The sequence below is a fragment of the Podarcis muralis genome, chromosome Z (assembly GCF_964188315.1).
Source record: "Podarcis muralis chromosome Z, rPodMur119.hap1.1, whole genome shotgun sequence".
Lineage (NCBI taxonomy): Eukaryota > Metazoa > Chordata > Lepidosauria > Squamata > Lacertidae > Podarcis > Podarcis muralis.
Window position 1 is genome coordinate 41,132,861 of NC_135673.1, and position 19,256 is coordinate 41,152,116.

Consider the following 19,256-nt stretch of genomic DNA (forward strand, 5'->3'; position numbering starts at 1 on the left):
TCCTTTCCAATGAAGCTTTAGAGTACAATCCACTGCTAATCATCCAGATTTCTAATAGTTAGATCCACTTCCACCTTCTAGAATCAGAGAGTCATAGAAATGTAGAGTTAGAAAGCACCACAATGATCATCTAGTCTAAATGCAGGAATCTATTTGCCCAACATGGGGCTTGAACCCATCAACCTGAAATTAAGAGCCACATGCTCTACCAACAGAGCTACCCCAGCTGGAACTTCTACACACCTTCCATTCCAGACCCCTGATAAGTACCCAGTCTTACTGGATGTCTGGAAGGGGTTTCAGAGCAGTGGGCCAGACTCTACTACTCACTCAACTAGGGCTCTGGTCAGATCTACTGCTCCTTCCCATATTACCCCACTTTCTTCTTCACAGCCTAGGTGGCTTTCTAGTAGCATTGGCCGCAGAGTATCTTAGTGCAGCAACCCAGCAGAATGCAATGTACATAAGCTCTGCAGTGGTACCTCGGTTTACGAACAGCCCTGTTTGGGTTACAAACTTCCGCAAAACCAGAAGTCTATGAACTTTACCTCGGTCTAGGAACGGAATCCGAATGGTGGAAGGGCACCGGCGGTGGGAGACCTCATTAGGGAAAGCGCAGCTTCAGTTTAAGAACGGGCTTCTGGAACAGATTAAGTTCGTAAACCGAGGTACCACTGTAATTAAGTTGTGGTATCACTTTCAAAGCAAGGTTTTAGCTTCGTTTGGGGTTTTTTTAAGGAGGGTGTTGAAGTAGAACCATCCATCCCAGAGACATCAGCCTGTCCCAACCCTGGGCCTCCAGATCTTGTTGGACTACAACTCCCATCATCCCTGACCACCGGTTCTGCTGTCTTAAGAATTATGGGAGTTGTAGTCCATCAGCATCTGGGGGTCCAAGGCTGGGAAAGGTCACTGTATAGTATACATGTAGCACCATCAATGCAGTCGGTTGTGATTAAGTTCCTTTGTTTCATCTTAATTTCCCCCCCCCCATTTTAGGCACCGAGCACTAACAACACCCCCTCAAAAAATAGTTCCTCATCTACGACATCATTCACATCATTCATAGATCCTAGGCTTCTACAAATGTCACCTCCTTCAAGTCCAACTGGACCAAACTGTGGTTCTCGTGAGTACAGTTTCTTTTATTGCAGAACATGCCATATTTGCCTCTTTTGGAGGGGAGGAGTGAAATCGTGTCCTCCCTTAAAGAGGGCACGTGTTGCGGTGAGACCTGGAGACTGGCCACCTGTGTTGTGGGTGGGTAAGATTGGTCAGCCACAACACCCGATTGGTAGGTCCCTCGTTGCTGGGTGTAATCTGGCCAATGGGGTGCAGTCCAAATGGATCGAGGGACCTATATATGCCCATGCACGTGACCCAGAGCTTCCTCTTTCGGCTCGTGCATTCGGAACACCCACCCACCTCTCCCTACTTTTCGGGCTGTGCGCTTGACCTTGCTATGCCGTCGTGTGTCGTCTGTCGTTGGGACAGGGGCACGGCAGGAATTTTCCCCACTTGGCTGATTGGCTGTTGCCATTTGGGTTTCACCTGCTGCATAGCAAATCGTCACAACTTTTAAGGTTGTGGATAGGCTCTGGTTCAGGTGATAGGGATGGGAGAACGCTCTCGCCATCCCTATGTGAAGTGTATTCCATTAAAGGAATCCAGGGACTCAACTTGGTTTGGTCAGCCCCCGAGAGGGGGTTGTCCCCATGCCAGAGTCCAGGGGGACATACAGGTGGCAGAGATAGCCTGTTTCCGGCTTTCCGCTTATCCAGGTGTTCAGCCTTGGCTGACCTATGCTTGTGCCCTGGGTCAGCGCTACCTGCATGGCAGGGAGCTAGTCCTCAATGGTAGCATTCGCTTGTAAATGATGGCTTTCCATAATCAGGTGACTCTTACTTTGCTTCTCCCCTGGCACTAGTGGAATAAACCACAATTCCTGAGTAGGGATAAGGGAGAAATTCAGTTTGGTTGCACATCTAAAGATGAACTTACCTAATTTGCACTTTCTGAAACAATGCAAAGGCATCCTTCATAATGTGCCCTTCTCCAAATTTTACAAAGCAGGACTCCAGTCAAGCAATGTGTACAAAAATACACATATGAACAACAAAAGTGTGCATATAAATGCATATATTAGTGAAAACGACATACAAAAATGCACTACATATGGTGGAGGTTGCTTTGAAAAAATATGTACATTAGGCAAAAATGCATACAAAAAGGTGTATATCAGGACTAAACTGAAATGTTGTCTTTTAAATCACAAACTGATGTGGAAATGTAGAGAACTGAACTTAAGATTAGAAAGATGAGAAACTGGGAGAAACTGAAATTGACATAGTCACCCATCCGAATCCCGGTCTCAGTCTTACAAGGATCATGGCTTGCTCCACTCCAAGCAAGGGTGGACTTGGGTCTTTCAAATTTATGCATCACCAATATTTGATGCCCCCTGCACCTCCTGCCTACTGTACTGCTCAGTTCACTACATCATAGTTGCAACACCCTGGAGAACTCCCTAGGCCCAGTGCCCAGTGCAGCAGAACTGGTCGCACTACTCTAATCCACCTCTGCTCCAAGCCAAATGTTGTTTTTGGCTTCCCATTCATGGTTTATTCAAGTGAACCACGGATGGTAAACCATTATGTATGGTTTTCCGTGACCTACAAATTCGCCTGGTAGAAGGTGGACTCCCAGCAGGCAAGCACCTTATTTACTTAGATAATTCTTTGTTCTTTGGGCTGAATACACTGGTCTGTCACATTTTCTGGTGCCAATATGGAATGTCAGTGCATAGGGAATACCATGCAAATAGCTGCTTCAAAGGAATGACTTTTGTCAAGACTGACAAAACTCCCTGTACCCCACCTGCTCTGATCCTAAACATTATCAGGCTCCTTCCAGTAGTTGCTATTTGCATGTTTAAAATGTGCACATTAAATGCAAATGAATAGCATCACTTGTGGTCTGGCCCTTAGGTCACATCTACACCATAAATTTAAAGCAAATGCTCTCTCACAAAGCTATAGTTCGCAGCATCATTAACAAGCCACGGCTCCCTGGATTCCTTGGAGGAAGCAATGTGCTTTAAATGTATATTGTGGATGTGACATATTAGATGTCATTCAAAAAGAGAGTAGGAATCCTGCTTTCATGAGGGGCACACTTAGAGCGTGGGGCACAGTTGCCTCACAAGCCATGTGTTGTGCAAGAAAACATAACAATCGTTTTATAAAAACTCTCTGCTTCTCTTCCCCAGCATCCAGTGCAAAACCAGAGCCCACCAGCAGGCAAAATGCAAGGAAAGGCTCAGTGGTCAACGTGAACCCCACCAATATCCGGCCACAGAGTGACAGCCCAGAAATCCGCAAATACAAAAAGAAGTTCAACTCTGAGATCTTGTGTTCCGCATTGTGGGGTAAGAAAGTTTATCTGAAGCAGAAATAGATGGCTTGCGATTCTGAGGTTCTTGGAGGCTTGTTCAGATCTTTAAAAATATAGGGGGAAGGGCCAAAGCACCCTGGAAGAGCACTTACTTTGCGTGATCGTGGGTTCAATCCCCAGCATCTCCAGGTAGGAGTGGGAAAGACTTTCACCTGGAACCCTGGAGAGCTGCTGCCAGTCAGTGTAGCCAATATTGCAGCAAGATGGACCAATAGCCTAACTCATTGCAAGGCAGCTTCCTATGTTGCTATTGTTACTTGTGAGATTTATATACTGCTCTTTATCAAAGGGCCACAGGGTGGTTCACAGAATAAAGTACCGGATAAAAACAAGTAAATACTTAAAACACAACAGCAAAGCCATAGCCTCCCCCTTCCCACAGACACATTTAAAATATTCATCAACCCAAGGCCTGGTTAAAAAGGAACGTTTTCGCCTGGCAACTAAAATATATATAATGAAGGTGCCTGGTGAACCTCCCTGGGGAGAGCATCCCACAAACAGGGAGCCACCACAGAAAAGGCCATGTTTTGCCACCTTCTGGACCTCTCTTGGAAGAGGCACACGAAGAAGGGTGAACACAGAGTCCAGAATGGTTTATATGGGAGAGAGGCGGTCCTTGAGGTATTGCAGTCCTGTTTCCGTTCCCATTCAGTAAATTGCCCCGTTCCTGCTCACCCTGATTGTTGAGTTGAAGTGTCCTGGAATGCAGCTGGAGCACTTACTAGCAAGGCAAGATCGGCAGTAAAGCATCAGAGGAGCTGTCCAAAAGGAGATGTTGCTTGAGCAACAGCTAGGTAGCAGCTGAGTTTTTGTAACCCAGTCTTACCCTTTTCTGGAGCATCAGTAGGGACCTGGTCTAGAGCATGTGTCAGTTTTTTGCTTCTTTCTGCCTCTCAAGTCATGCCCAGAGATGGGAGGTCTTGTGATACCAGTACATTTTCTGTCCTGGGCAGTAACTTGAGCCCATCACTTTCTGAAGTGGAGAACATTCTGCAACAGAAATCCTGGAAGGGGTGTTGGAAGGTTTGCAGGATTGCAGTCTTGTGGCATCCACCAGTGCGTCTCAGCTACCATTGGTCTTAGAATGTACTATGATCCTCAGTGCAATTCTCTGCCTCTGAGCTGGCCTCGACATGAAGCCCAGTTTCCTTCATCTGAGTGTGATATACCGAAATGCTGGATGGACTGCACCACCTGTCATTTAAAGATCCATCCTCATTATTGATGCCTTAGCTCCCCATCAGCTTTAATTTTCCATCTTCCTGACACCAGGCAGCACGACGACAAGCTCCATGGAGCTGATACAATATTTTACCCACACCTCCTGCCTTGATTCGAGCCTTAAATGAGAAACAAAATAAATGAATGAAATGCCGGAAGAAATTATCCCAGGAAATGTAGATTTACAGTTTACAGCTCTCTGGGTTTCATGTGATGTATGTTTGGAGGAGGCCAAGATTTTAAATTAAGAACAGAGCACCATAGCAAAGCTGGTAATGATATGTGTGCTGAGCTGGAGAGCGCTATGTTCTTACCAGCCCATTGCTAGCATTCCGCTGCTTTTTCTCTCTTTTTTTTGTGCTGCGTAATGCCTTATGCCATCTCATTATTTCCGCCAGGAACACTTCGATAAGAAACCTTATCAAACATGGCAACCAAATGGAAGCCTCGCCCGTTGAGTGTCAGCCCGAATCCGCAGTCCCCTCAGCACTTCTGCTGGCTTGAAAACAATTTAGCTGTAGACACATACTTGAGGGTCTCACCCAGAGAAATTTTGCAAGTCTTGTTTAACTTCTTAGGATGTTTCTCGAGAGTGGGTATCCCACTCCAAGTGACATTTCATGACAAATCTATGGGAACTCAAAAATTGTTACCTTGCAATGGTCCCTTCTCTCCCCACAAAAGCTAACTGGCAGAGCAATCCTAACCATGCCTACTCAGAAGTAAGTCCTATTGAAGTCAGTGGTACTTAATCCTAGGTACATGGGTTGGGATGACAGATATAAGCCTTAAATGCCACATATTGGCTGTTCCCCCAAGGTCTTGACTTAGGCCATCACTCTGTGGATTATCACTGAGCGGTGACCCAAAAATTGGAATTTTATGTCGTTGTCTCTGCTCTGTGGAATGTCATTCATGAAGCATCGTCCATCAGTTGCTTCAGACATCTTGTGAAGGCATCACTTTCTGCCTAGACTGTTCCTGACCCATGAAATTGAACCCTGCTATTTCCAAAATCATCTTTTTACTTTTTAAAATCTGTTTTCATAGTGCCGTTTTGCAGCTTTTATGACACTTTGATTGTTTCATATCATTTTTACTTGCCATTTGGAAATGTTTAGATATTAAGTTGTTTGTTTGTTAACAAAATTTACACACTGCTTGACTGTAAAAAAAAAAAAGAACACCCTCAAAGATAAAACTATAAAATCAGGAAAAATGGCAAATGCATTAAAACATGCAAGAAGTTAAAATACTAAAACAGATTAAAATTCACACCAGTGTTTCTAAGAATTTGGGTAGGCTTATCTAAACATGAATATATATTTTTAGCAGGCGCCAAAAAGAGTACAGTGAAGGCACCAGCTTGGTCTCAATAGGCAGGGAGTTCCAAAGTGCAAGTGATGCCACACTAAATGAGTTCTTACAAATGCAGAAACGGTATCATTTGGCACCTGCAATGCCAATTCCACTGATCTGTCATTTGGGTGCATATGGAGTAAGGCAGTCTTGTAGGTAAACTATTACCTATTAAATGTTTTTTGTTGTTGTTTAGTTGTTTAGTCGTGTCCGACTCTTTGTGACCCCATGGACCAGAGCACGCCAGGCACTCCTGTCTTCCACTGCCTCCCGCAGTTTAGTCAGACTCATGTTTGTAGCTTCGAGAACACTATCCAACCATCTCATCCTCTGTCGTCCTCTTCTCCTTGTGCCCTCCATCTTTCCCAACATCAGGGTCTTTTCCAGGGAGTCTTCTCTTCTCATGAGGTGGCCAAAGTATTGGAGCCTCAGCTTCACGATCTGTCCTTCCAGTGAGCACTCAGGGCTGATTTCCTTAAGAATGGAGAGGTTTGGTCTTCTTGCAGTCCATGGGACTCTCCAGAGTCTCCTCCAACACCATAATTCAAAAGCATCCATTCTTTGGCGATCAGCCTTCTTCATGGTCCAGCTCTCACTTCCATACATCACTACTGGGAAAACCATAGCTTTAACTATACGGACCTTTGTCGGCAAGGTGATGTCTCTGCTTTTTAAGATGCTGTCTAGGTTTGTCATTGCTTTTCTCCCAAGACGCAGGCGTCTTTTAATTTCGTGACTGCTGTCACCATCTGCGGTGATCATGGAGCCCAAGAAAGTAAAATCTCTCACTGCCTCCATTTCTTCCCCTTCTATTTGCCAGGAGGTGATGGGACCAGTGGCCATGATCTTCGTTTTTTTGATGTTGAGCTTCAGACCATATTTCGCGCTCTCCTCTTTCACCCTCAATAAAAGAATGCTTTTAAATGCTTTTAGAGAAATGCAAATAACCCCCCCCCCCCAAAAAAAAAACACAACCCACCCAAATTAATTAAATATAAACAAAAAACAAACATAGACCCCTGCAGGATCAGAGCAGCAAACAATCTAGTCCAGGACCCCGATTCTAGTAGTGGGCCAACCAGATGCCCTCAAAGCAGGACTTGAGGGCAGATTGCTCCACCCCACATCTGCCCCACACCAGGGGTTATTCCCTGGCACGCTACTTCTGAATGAAACTTTCACTAAATATACTTAAATTACCAAAACCAGAATGCCCATGCACAATAGTGGGGCACCAGCAGGCTCAGGGGAACCCCAAGGTTCTAAATACTTTAGGAGAGGGATCAAGGCTCGAACCTCTGTAGAGGTCTCAAAGAATCAGTAGGGTAGCACTATTGTTTGCGGCAGCAGATACTGAGTTGGCAAGTCACCGGAAAACAGGATTTATGGCCAAAGGGTAGCTAGATAATATCCAAGTCTTGGCCTTCTTTGAAAGGCTGACGTACCACAATAGTATGATTAGAGGGATGGCAGAAAAATAGCAAACAGTAATTGGTGGCAGAAAAATCACTAATCTGATGTGATTTGGATGCCTTTTCTGGCATATGTCAATAAGAATCGGAATTTACTAGAACCTCCAACAACTTGAGTCGTCAATCTGTGGACGGGTTATATTTTAAAAGTGCCCTCTTCCTGGTGGACAAATGAGAGATTTACTAAGGGGAGGAAATGACTCAAATTGACAAAGAGTAGTTTGACTCACAATATGTGCATTGTAAGACCCATATGATAAGATGCCTCCGCTAGCTTAGTTCAGTTTTTGTTAACACTGCTTTTCTTGTTGTTATCGAAACCCAATCAAAATCATTTGGGGTCGGAGTGGAACAGCCCCCAAACAGTCTAATGGGGACTGAGCGTACCCAGTGACCATGGAATGCTCTCTATTGAGATGGCAAGAAGGGGGGAAGAGAATGGAGCTTTCTGGGAAAGGTTACAGCTGGCTGGCTGGCTGGCACCCTGAACAGGAACAGGCCACACTGCAACATTATGGCCATGCACACACTCCCATTGAATCTGCATCCAGTGCACTCTCACTGCTGGTTTGGGAAGTGGCATGCACACAACATTAGCTGCATCCATATCTGTCCTGCCATTTCAAGTTACAAGAAGGGAGATTCTGACAAGACATCAGGAAGTAAGAGCTTTTCAGCAGTGGAACGGACTCCCTCGGGAGGTTGTGGACACTCCTTCCTTGGAGGTTTTATAGCAGAGGTTGGATGGCCATCTGTCTTGGATGCTTTAGTTGAGATCTTAGTTGTTTAGGGAAGCTTTTAATGTTTGATGCATTACTGTATTTTAATATTTTGTTGGAAGCCGCCCAGAGTGGATGGGGAAACCCAGCCAGATGGGCAGGGTATAAATAAATTATTATTATTATTATTATTATTATTATTATTATTATTATTATTATTATTATCCCTGCATTGCAGGGGGTTGGACTAGATGACCCTCAGGGACCCCTTCCAACGATTCTCTGATTAAGTATTAAATGCTGTGTTGTGATGGACTTCCCCACCAAAACCAGCTTCCACAGGAACTGAGAAAACCAACAGCCTTGCTGTGCTTAAAGGCAGTAATGTGTGCACAGGCTACGTTGCAGGTCCCACCTGTCTTGAGTAAGAGCTGTTGAATACCAATATAGTAACCAAAGTGCTGTTCCATCCATTCACTCTCCAGTGAGGAAGTGGTCCAAATTGCCTTTAGATGGTTTATATTGTCAGGATTACTTGCGCTGATTTTGGTGTTCTTCCATATTTTAACAGGGGTGAATTTGCTTGTGGGGACTGAGAATGGATTGTGGCTTCTAGACAGAAGCGGCCAAGGAAGAGTTTACTCACTGATAACCAGGAGGCGGTTCCAACAGATGGATGTGCTCGAAGGACTCAATGTGCTAATTACCATCTCAGGTTTGTTTGGTGCCTAGAACCATCTGACCTACAGTAGGACCAGAAGCAATTACAAAGAAGATTAGACTGCAAATTGAGTTGTAAAAACTCGTCGGCTCCTCCTGGTGCTTACAATCCTTGTATCTAGGGCAGATGTGATTCAGGGTGTTTCATTGCCTGCTTAGTATGCAAAGTGGTTTGCAAGATTTATAGAGTACACCAGATACTTAAAACTAGTTTAAAGCTGGCTTCTGAGTCTAACAGCATCAATCTCTCTGTGTTTGTTTCTCTAATGTGGCTTCCATCCCTGCCCTGGAAGCTGATGGCAGCAGCCATTAAATTATTCCTCCCTGAGCACAGGCTGGGCATGTATATGTCTGATATCAGTGTTCTGAAATTATGGGTCACAGCCACCTCACCCTGGACATCCCTATTCAATCACTGGTACCATCTGAGGGAGTCCTGTTAGCACAACTCTCACCAATAAGATGAGATGCCTTCAGTCTTATGAGTCTTACTCTGTGGAATTCCTTGCCACTAGAAATCAGACAAGCACCATCACTGCTGAATTTTGGACACCTGATTAAAACTGTTTTATTTCAGGAGGGTTTTGCCTCATGAGTGCTTCTCCGATGCTTTAGAATCTTTTTGTTTGTTTGCATTTCTGAGGTTTTAAGTTTCTGAGGCTGTAAATTTTTGAAAGTTCATTTATGTTTTAAAATTTGCATCTTGTACCTGTACAAGCTGCTTTGACACCTGGGCCCTGGGAAGCAGGGTATACATTTTTAACATTAATAGTAATGATCATGATGGTGGTAGGTGTGGCTTAGGGTGGATGTGCACTCATGGTTTTTGATGCTAAAAATGAATTTCAAAAATGGTTCTGATGACCATATTTCCACACGAAGTTCTTTTCAAACGTTAGTGATGTGTTGTTTAAATGTGGCACCAGAGGGCGCTGCAGACCTATCCCTGTCCCAAAAAATACCTGGTAAACCTTGTGGGAAACGAAGCGAAGGAAGAAACCAAATGCTTTGACGTTTCAGAATGATGTTTTTAATATTGTTCTAATAATGTTTAAAAGGTGGGTTTCGATCCAGCCCTAGACTCTCCACTAAAGTTTGCAAATTATATACAGTACTAACTTTTATGGGAACAAACTGTTAGTTACAGAGTGTTCAGACTTCCACGTTACAAACTGCTCTTTGTCAAAAGCATGGAAAGACAGGTATTAACCCCATCCAGGTGGTTTTTCATGATAAGACCCATAACTCTCCCGTGCGAAGTTATCTCCTATAGCTACAGGAGTGGCCATATTTTTTGTTGTTCTGAACAATGCTGATGCACCACACACAGAGAGATTATGGCTTACGACGAAAAAAGGGGGGGGGGGACGACGACTCGCTAAAACAGAATGCCCTCAACCTTTAGGACATGTTTTGAACCGACAAAATCAAAACAGAGTAAATAAGACTTGTTGAAAGATGAAGTAATGGGGCTTTCCACACACACACACACACACACACACACACACACACACACACACACAATGAGGGCCCATGCTCAATGCTTGCCAACTGAGGGCTACCAAGCACACTCTCATGTATGCATGCACGCACACACAACCCCACACGTGCAGCAGACACACTCAGCACACAGGTAGACCACACAGCAACCGTTTACAACACCTTGGAAATAAATACATAGCAACACACCCTCTTTCTGCCCTGCCCTCACATGATATAGGCCAATATACTATAAAAGGTAAAGGGACCCCTGACCATTAGGTCCAGTCGTGACCGACTCTGGGGTTGTGGTGCTCATCTCACTTTATTGGCCGAGGGAGCCGGCGTACAGCTTCCGGGTCATGTGGCCAGCATGACTAAGCTGCTTCTGGTGAACCAGAGCAGCACACGGAAACGCCGTTTACCTTCCCGCCGGAGCAGTACCTATTTATCTACTTGCACTTTGAGGTGCTTGCGAACTGCTAGATTGGCAGGAGCAGGGACCGAGCAACGGGAGCTCACCCTGTCTTGGGGATTCGAAACGCTGACCTTCTGATCGGCAAGTCCTAGGCTCTGTGGTTTAACCCACAGTTAACCACACATGCACACAGACACATAGATGCACCACACATTACAGTTTAAACCACTCCACCCTGCCCAGTGCTGAGATGGGGCAATTTTAATCTCCGCCACAGCACTGGGCTGCACATGAATACAAATCTGGGCTGAAGGTTCACCACCCCTCGCCTTACAGGGTGTCGAGTGAAGGAGCTACTACGAAGTAAACAAAGGAGATCCAACAAACAGATCTGGGGTGCAAAACAGATTGTTTGGAACGTCACCCTGAACTGCAGTTGTACTAGTGATACTAAGGAATGGTGCCTTTCATAAGGCTCGGCTTGCACAACGAAAGCTTAACTGAACTAGGATCACGTCTGAGGGCACAGATACACAAGTATTGGTTTATTTTTTTATATACGTTCTCACCACAAGGTGGTGCTATTGCTTTACTGTCTGACTGCGATGATCCAAGAACATATATCCATCACTGAGCGTGAGCTTTGCACACAGAAAAACTCTGGCTTCGCTGCCTGACATCTCTGCTAAAAATGATATTAGTCAAGTAGATATCAGAAAGACCTCTGCCCGAGTCTTTGCGGAAACAGCTGCAAGACAGAGGTTTGGTATGCACACCACAGATTTAAAGCACTCGGCTTCCGCTCCCCCTGCCCCCAAAAAACCCTGGAGACCGTACTTTGGGAATTGCAACTCTGTGAGGGGCAAACCACAGTTCCCAGGATTTTGGGGCAAAGGAAGCTATGTGTTTTAAATGTATCCTAATGGAATGGTGTTTACGCAGCCAGAATAGGCAATATAGTGGTACCTTGGGTTACATACGCTTCAGGTTACAAACTCCACTAACCCAGAAATAGTACCTCGGGTTAAGAACTTTGCTTCAGGATGAGAACAGAAATTGTGCTCCGGCGACATGGCGGCAGCAGGAGGCCTCATTAGCTAAAATGGTGCTTCAGGTTAAGAACAGTTTCGGGTTAAGTACGGACCTCCGGAACAAATTAAGTTCTTAACCCGAGGTACCACTGTACTGGCTTGATATTAGGCATCTTTCCTCTTAGTTTAAGATATTACCAACCTCAAAACGACTTCCAGCCAAGTTGGTGGTGTGATACAGCCTAGCACTCCACAGTCATGTAGAGAAGTTAAGTTTTCAAACAGAATTCCTTTTCTATTTCTGCTCCAATAAATTGGCAGGCAAAAAGAACAAGCTACGTGTCTACTATCTATCCTGGCTCAGGAATAAGATCTTGCGGAATGATCCGGATGTGGAAAAGCGACAAGGCTGGGTATCTGTGGGTGACCTAGAAGGCTGCATACACTACAAAGTTGGTGAGTTTTCCCCTTGTGGGCTGCTAATAGCCAATTTTAGCACAATATTTCTGTTGTTCTTGTTCACTCTGTTTCACTTCAAGATCATTAAAATAATGTTTTAGTTTCCTGTTAATAAGAGAATAAGCTATGGAGTAAACCCTGTGCAAATCTAGAGTGGTTGGGTGGCGTCTTGTACACCTCCTTCCAGCAAAATGGGCCTGCAGGATGGAGATTCCTCACCCCTTCTTTGAGGGCTTATTTGAACACACCAGATTCAGAGGTTGAAACCACTGCGGTAATATAGCTATTGTCTACATGAGCAAGATTTCCAAGGCCTTTTATTCAGATCCACATGCTGAAATAGGTCATTTGCGTGTGGAACAACATATACTGCAGACACTGTCAACTAGGAGCAATATCCCATCAAGATTTTGCATTATCACTTCTTACCAGTTTTGATCCTAAATGGTTACATACAGAGGAAATGTTCTTTCATGTGCGGTGGACTTGTAAAAGGGTAAAAGAGTATTGGGAAATGATCCATAAAGAATTGGGGGGGGGGATGTTTAAAAGTACGGCGGTTTTTATTTATATATTTTTATTTTATTTTATTTTTGTTTGTGGTGGGATAAATGTTGAGTTGGGGTGGGGATGAGTTTTATTTTAGTATAATTGTTTTTGGCTTTGCTTTTACTTTTATTATTTTGTTAGGCTATTGTATAGTTTGTATTTTGCTTTTTAAGGGGAAAGGGTCATGGCTGCCTGGGAGTGAGCCTCAGCCAACAGAATGGCTGGGGGAGGTTCCACAGGGGGGGATGTATTGGGACACCCGATCTCGGTGATCACGGGCAGGAAGAGGAGTTACGCTAAGACCAGACCATGTCATTACCGAGGAGGCAGGTTTAGTCCTTGTTTGAGGACTATCCCTGCCTCCAGGTCTGGTCCTGACCGGAAGGATACTGGAATCAGCAAGGGAAACCCACATGACCTGAAAGTGTTGCTGTGCAATGCCAGGTCAATGATGAATAAAACCACTGCCATCCACGACCTGATTGTGGATGGAGGATTTGACCTGGCATGTGTGACAGAGACCTGGTTGGATGAAGCAGATGGGCCTGTCCTTGCCGCTTCTTGCCCACCAGGTTTCTCTTATGCACAGCAACCCAGGTCATGTGGGCGGGGAGGGGGGGTTGCAGTGATTTTTAGGAAGTCATTAGTCTGCACCAGGCGTCCTATTGGGAAGACCCAGTTCTCTGAGTGCATGTTCTGGAAGTTGGGCAATAGGGGCAGTACAGGATTCCTATTGGTGTACCGACCTCCCCGCTGCACCAAGGATTCCCTGCCCGAGCTGCTTCAGGTTGTGGCAGATGTTCTCCTGGAGACACCTAGTTTGGTTGTCCTAGGGGATTTTAACATCCATGCCGACACGACCTTACAAGGGGTCGCTCGGGACTTTGTGGAAAGCATGGCCTCCATGGGGCTGTCTCTGAATAAGTTTGGCCCAACTCATAGCTGTGGACATGCCTTAGACTTGGTGTTTACCTCTATGGATGTTTGTGATCTGACACTAAGTAAAAGCGAAACAAAAGAAGTGCCATGGTCAGATCACTTCTTGGTGCAACTGGACTTCTCCGCGACCCTTCCCCTCTGCGGGGAGGTGGGACCGATTCGGATGGTCCGCCCCCACCACTTAATGGATCCAAATGGTTTCCAGAGAGTGGTAGGGGATGTTGATGGCCTTTCAGCTGTACCCTCTTCGATTGCATGGAGCCCAGACAGCCCCATGGTTTTCCATGGATCTGAGGGCAATGAAACAATCACTGAGATGGCTAGAGCACTGGTGGTGGATAACCCATTCTGAAGCTGACAGGACACAGGTTAGAGCTTAACGTCGAGCCTACCAAGTGGTGATGGTAACGGCGAATACAAGAATACTTCGCCGCCTCTATTGCATCTGCAGAAAACAGCAGCAGGAGACTTTTTCAGGTGGTTCACAATCTATCAGAACCACCTTCATCATCGGGGCCAGGTAGGGACCCCAAGATCTCCTGCAATGCTTTTGCAAAGTTTTTTGCAGATAAAGTCGCTCAGATTCGGAAGGAGGTAGACTCCACCGTGGCAGCAGGGCCAGGGCGGGAGAGTGCTAGAGTCCTGTCTAGTCATGTTATATGGGATCAATTTCAATCTGTTACCTCCGAGGATATGGACAGGCTGCTTGGACAAGTGAAACCTGTCTCCTTGATCCTTGTCCATCCTGGCTTATAAAAGCAAGCTGGGAAGGGCTGGGCAATGGGCTCTGTAGGGTGGTGAATGCTTCCCTCTGTGAGGGAGCCTTCCCAGACCCGCTGAAAGAGGCGGTCATTAAACCGCTTCTTAAAAAAAACATCTTTAGACCCAGCCAATATGGCCAACTATCACCCAGTCTCAAATCTTCCATTCTTGGGAAAGAATGGGTGATTGAGTGGGTGGTTGCTGAACAACTCCAAGCATGCCTGGAGGATGTGGACCATTTGGATCCTTTCCAATCGTGATTCAGGCCTCATCATGGGACTGAAACTGCCTTGGTCTCACTGGTTGATGATCTCTGGCGGGCTAGGGACAAAGGTGAGAGCTGTTTCCTAGTTCTGCTGGATCTCCCAGCGGCTTTTGATACCATCGACCATAACATCCTTCCGGAACGTCTAGAGGGGTTGGGAGCTGGGGACACTGTTATATAGTGGTTTCGCTCCTTCCTCCTGGGCTATGTCCAGAAAGTGTGGGGGGTGAGTGTTCAGACCCCTGGGCTCTCACTTGTGGGGTGCCTCAGGGTTCTGTCCTCTCCCCCATGCTTTTTAATATCTTTATGAAGCCACTGGGAGAGATCATCAGGGGCTTTGGGTTGGGTGTTCATCAATATGCGGATGATACCCAGTTCTACCTCTCTTTTAAATCAGAACCAGTGAAGGCGGTGAAGGTCCTGTGTGAGTGTTTGGAGGCAGTTGGAGGATGGATGGCAGCTAACGGATTGAGGTTGAATCCTCAGAAGTACTGTTCTTGGGGGACAGACTGGTGTGGAGGACTCCCTGACCCTGAATGGGGTAATTGTGCCCCTGAAGGACCAGGTGCGCAGCCTGGGAGTCATTTTGGACTCACAGCTGTCCATGGAGGCGCAGGTTAATTCTGTGTCCAGGGCAGCTGTTTACCCAGTGGCGTAGCGTGGGTTGTCAGCACCCGGGGCAAGGCAAGTAATTTGCACCCCCTAACCCGTGGATTTGCGCCCCCTAACCTGTGGATTTGCCCTAACCCCAGATGTTGCGCCCGGTGCGGCCGGCCCCCCCTGCACCCCCCACGCTACGCCACTGTGTTTACCAGCTCCATCTGGTACACAAGCTAAGACCCTACCTGCCCACAGACTGTCTTGCCAGAGTGGTGCATGCTGTAGTTATCTCCCGCTTGGACTACTGCAACGCGCTCTACGTGGGGCTACCTTTGAAGGTGACTTGGAAACTGCAATTAATCCAGAATGCAGCAGCTAGACTGGTGACTGGGAGTGCCCGCAGAGACCATATAACACCGGTCCTGAAAGATCTTCATTGGATCCCAGTACGTTTCCAAGCATAATTCAAAGTTTTGGTGCTGACCTTTAAAGCCCTAAATGGTCTCGGTCCTTTATACCTGAGCATCTCCACCCCCATCATCCAGCCCGGACACTGAGGTCCAGCACCGAGGGCCTTCGGGCATTTCCCTCACTGCGAGAAGTGAGGTTACAGGGAACCAGGCAGAGGGCCTTTTTGGTAGTGGCGCCTACCCTGTGGAACGCCCTCCCTGCAGATGTCTCGGCAATAAACAACTATTTTACTTTTAAAAGACAACTGAAGGCGGCCCTGTTTAGTGAAGTTTTTAATGTCTGACACTGTATGGTTTTTAATATTTAGTTGGAAGCCATCCAGAGTTGCTGGGGAATCCCAGTCAGATTGGCAGGGTATAAATAATAGATGATTATTATTATTATTATTATTATTATTATTATTATTATTATTATTATTACTTTCCCAAAAAATCCAGAGTCCTTTCTGTTGGGGATAATTGAGACTGAAATTCCCAAGTGTCTAAAAAGGTTGTTTATGTATGCTGCTACTGCAGCCTGTGTTTTGTTAGCCCAAAAATGGAAAACAAGTGAGGTCCCAACTAAAGAAGAATGGCAACTTAAGTTTTAAATTGTATGACAGAAAACTTAATAAAATTATATACTAATTGGTTACATAACAATTCTGGTAGAGGGTTCATGACTGTCGTCTCATTCCAACCTCTGATATGAACCTGAGTGTATGGATAAATCGAAGAGTGTGATTGGTCTCAGGATTGAAATATCAGGATAGATAACTATGTAAACATATGAATTCAAGCCACGTAAGAATATTGTAAGCCAAATTCATTATGTTCAGTATGATATACGGACTTCTTATACAGGTCTACTTGCTTAAATGTCTGGGCTCTGGGTTTGTCGTGACCACCCCTCCCCCTCCCTCTTAGAACACATTGTCTTAATTAATTTTTATTTAGCTTGTATCATTTGAATAGTGGTTGCTGTTGTTGTTGGAAAATTGAGTTTTTTAAAACTTGTTCTTCGCACTTTCGCTGTACAAAGAATGATTTAGAGAACCTTTCCCGATTTCTGCGCCTAGTTCATTAAAAAAAGAAAACTATTACTTTTCAGTGAAATACGAGAGGATCAAATTTCTTGTGATCGCTGTGAAAAACTCAGTTGAAGTCTACGCCTGGGCTCCTAAACCATATCACAAATTTATGGCATTCAAGGTAAGTAAATATGAAGAGATTCATACTTGCTTTTCCATAGTATTCTCTACACATGCGCACCCAAAACACACACATGAACAGAGTTCTAATCATGTTCCTGTTTCATCCTGTAATGATAAAAGATCATTGCCTGACAGTTATTGGACTCCCAGTGGCAAATAACCTATGGGATGGCACCCAAATATTTATGTTTGCTTATATTAGTTTTAATAACCTAATTGAATTGAAGTTGCATAAATTTGCATATGAAAGGGAACATGTCTGTATCACAAGGCAATGTAATGGAAGGCAGGGGAAGGCGTGCCCAATCCAGGCTTTTGTTCCCTTCCTTATATAACTGCTAAACCCAGGTAAGCCAAACATGGCAGAAACTAGTTTAGCACCTAGTCTCTGGCATGTCTTGTGCTGCCTTTAATGCTGGACAAGAGTGCTTTCTTGAGGATTCAAGCCAAATACTTAGAATCATAGAACTGAAGAGTCGGAAGACCCTTCTCTGCCTGAAATCCTGGAACTCAGCTACATTTAGTAAAGAAATAGTGATTTGAATGCGCTATAAACATGCAACACAAGATGGCGCCAGACAGCAAAAAAAATTAAAACGCGATTTTCCATAGAGATCTTTTTTCTTTTTTTATAACTATCCTGTGTCTAGATCTACCTCCTGAGAGCCACTGCCATCGGTTTAGATAGGAAAACAGACTAGCCTGGTAAAAACGCAGATATGTACTGGTGCATTAAAGTTCTTTAAAAAATCAGAATCTGCTGCCTTCTTCATTGACCAGAATGATTTATAATCTCATAATCTCATTGATTAATCAGGCAAAGGTTGCGGCACTACTGCCTAATTTGCACCACGGTATTAAACTGATTTCACTGCCCATTCCCTCTTTCCAGAGAAACTTGAGAACCATAGTTCTGTGAAGGTAGGCTAGAGATTTCAAACAAGAGGCTTTTCAGCATTTTACCAAATTACAGTCTTGGGGATTGTTTGGGAGAAGCCATGACAGGAAAGTGGTCTAAGGCTGCTATAAATATTTGTAGTGTAGAATGTGTTTGCCCAAACTCACTATTTCTCTCATTCATTTATTTTGATGTGGGGTTAGATAGGGAGCTTTATGGGAACATGAATTCAGCTCACACAACTTGGGCTATCTCATAGATATGTCATAGAATCATAGAGTTGGAAGGGACCCTGAGGATCATCTAGTCCAACCCTCTGCAATGCACAAATATGTAGCTTTCCCTTATGGGGATCAAACCTCCAACCTTGGCATTGTAAGCACCGTGTTCTAACCAACTGAGCTATTCCCCGTATCCTGTTCTCATAACCCATAGTCCATGACTGCAGTCATTTTTTGTGAAAAGGGATGCAAGTGGCGCTGTGGTCTAAACCACTGAGCCTCTTGGGCTTGCCAATCGGAAGGTCAGCGGTTCAAATCCCCATGACGGAGTGAGCTGCTGTTGCTCTGTCCCAGCTCCTGCCAACCTGGCAGTTCAAAAGCACGCCAGTTCAAGTAGATAAATAGGTACCACTGTGGCAGGAAGGTAAACGGCATTTCTGTGTGCTCTGGTTTCTGTCACGGTGTCCCGTTGCACCAGGAGCAGTTTAGTCATGAACCAGAAAGCTGTCTGTGGACATACGCCGGCTTCCTTGGCCTGAAAGTGAGATGAGGACCGCAACCCCATAGCCTCCTTTGACTGGACTTAACCATCCAAAGGTCCTTTACCTTTATCTTACCTTTGTGGAAAGACAACGGAAAATGCTAATCAGGACTCTTTTTGGTTACATGTTTAATTAACAGTAAGATGCACAGTGTCTGGTTCTTCTTTTTGCAGTCCTTCACTTCACTTCACCACAAACCACTGTTGGTTGACTTGACGGTTGAGAATGGACAGAGGTTAAAAGTGATCTACGGCTCACCAGTTGGATTTCATGCTATTGATGTGGACTCTGGCTCAGTGTATGACCTGTACCTTCCCACACATGTAAGATACATCATTCTTTAGGAATCATGACAGTTTGCAGGGGGGGGGGTCTTCTTCTTCAGCCTATGCAGTTAAAGAGGGTCTCATTGCTATTAATGCCATGATTATTATCATTATTTGAAATTTTTTTCTAATCTACATTTCCATCCACATGGGTCCC

At 45.0% G+C, this 19,256-nt stretch overlaps 1 protein-coding gene across 7 annotated transcripts in view; it reads left to right on the forward strand.

Annotated features, from left to right (window-relative positions):
* NRK (Nik related kinase) overlaps nt 1-19,256 on the forward strand; it is a 126,704-nt gene that overhangs the window by 83,859 nt on the left and 23,589 nt on the right. For all 7 annotated transcript variants that reach the window (XM_077922435.1, XM_077922436.1, XM_077922437.1 and 4 more), the window contains 6 exons: nt 1,000-1,129; nt 3,269-3,427; nt 8,799-8,942; nt 12,197-12,331; nt 17,010-17,110; nt 18,947-19,096. In XM_077922435.1, coding sequence (XP_077778561.1) covers nt 1,000-1,129; nt 3,269-3,427; nt 8,799-8,942; nt 12,197-12,331; nt 17,010-17,110; nt 18,947-19,096 — 819 coding nt within the window. The remainder of the gene's footprint in view (nt 1-999; nt 1,130-3,268; nt 3,428-8,798; nt 8,943-12,196; nt 12,332-17,009; nt 17,111-18,946; nt 19,097-19,256) is intronic.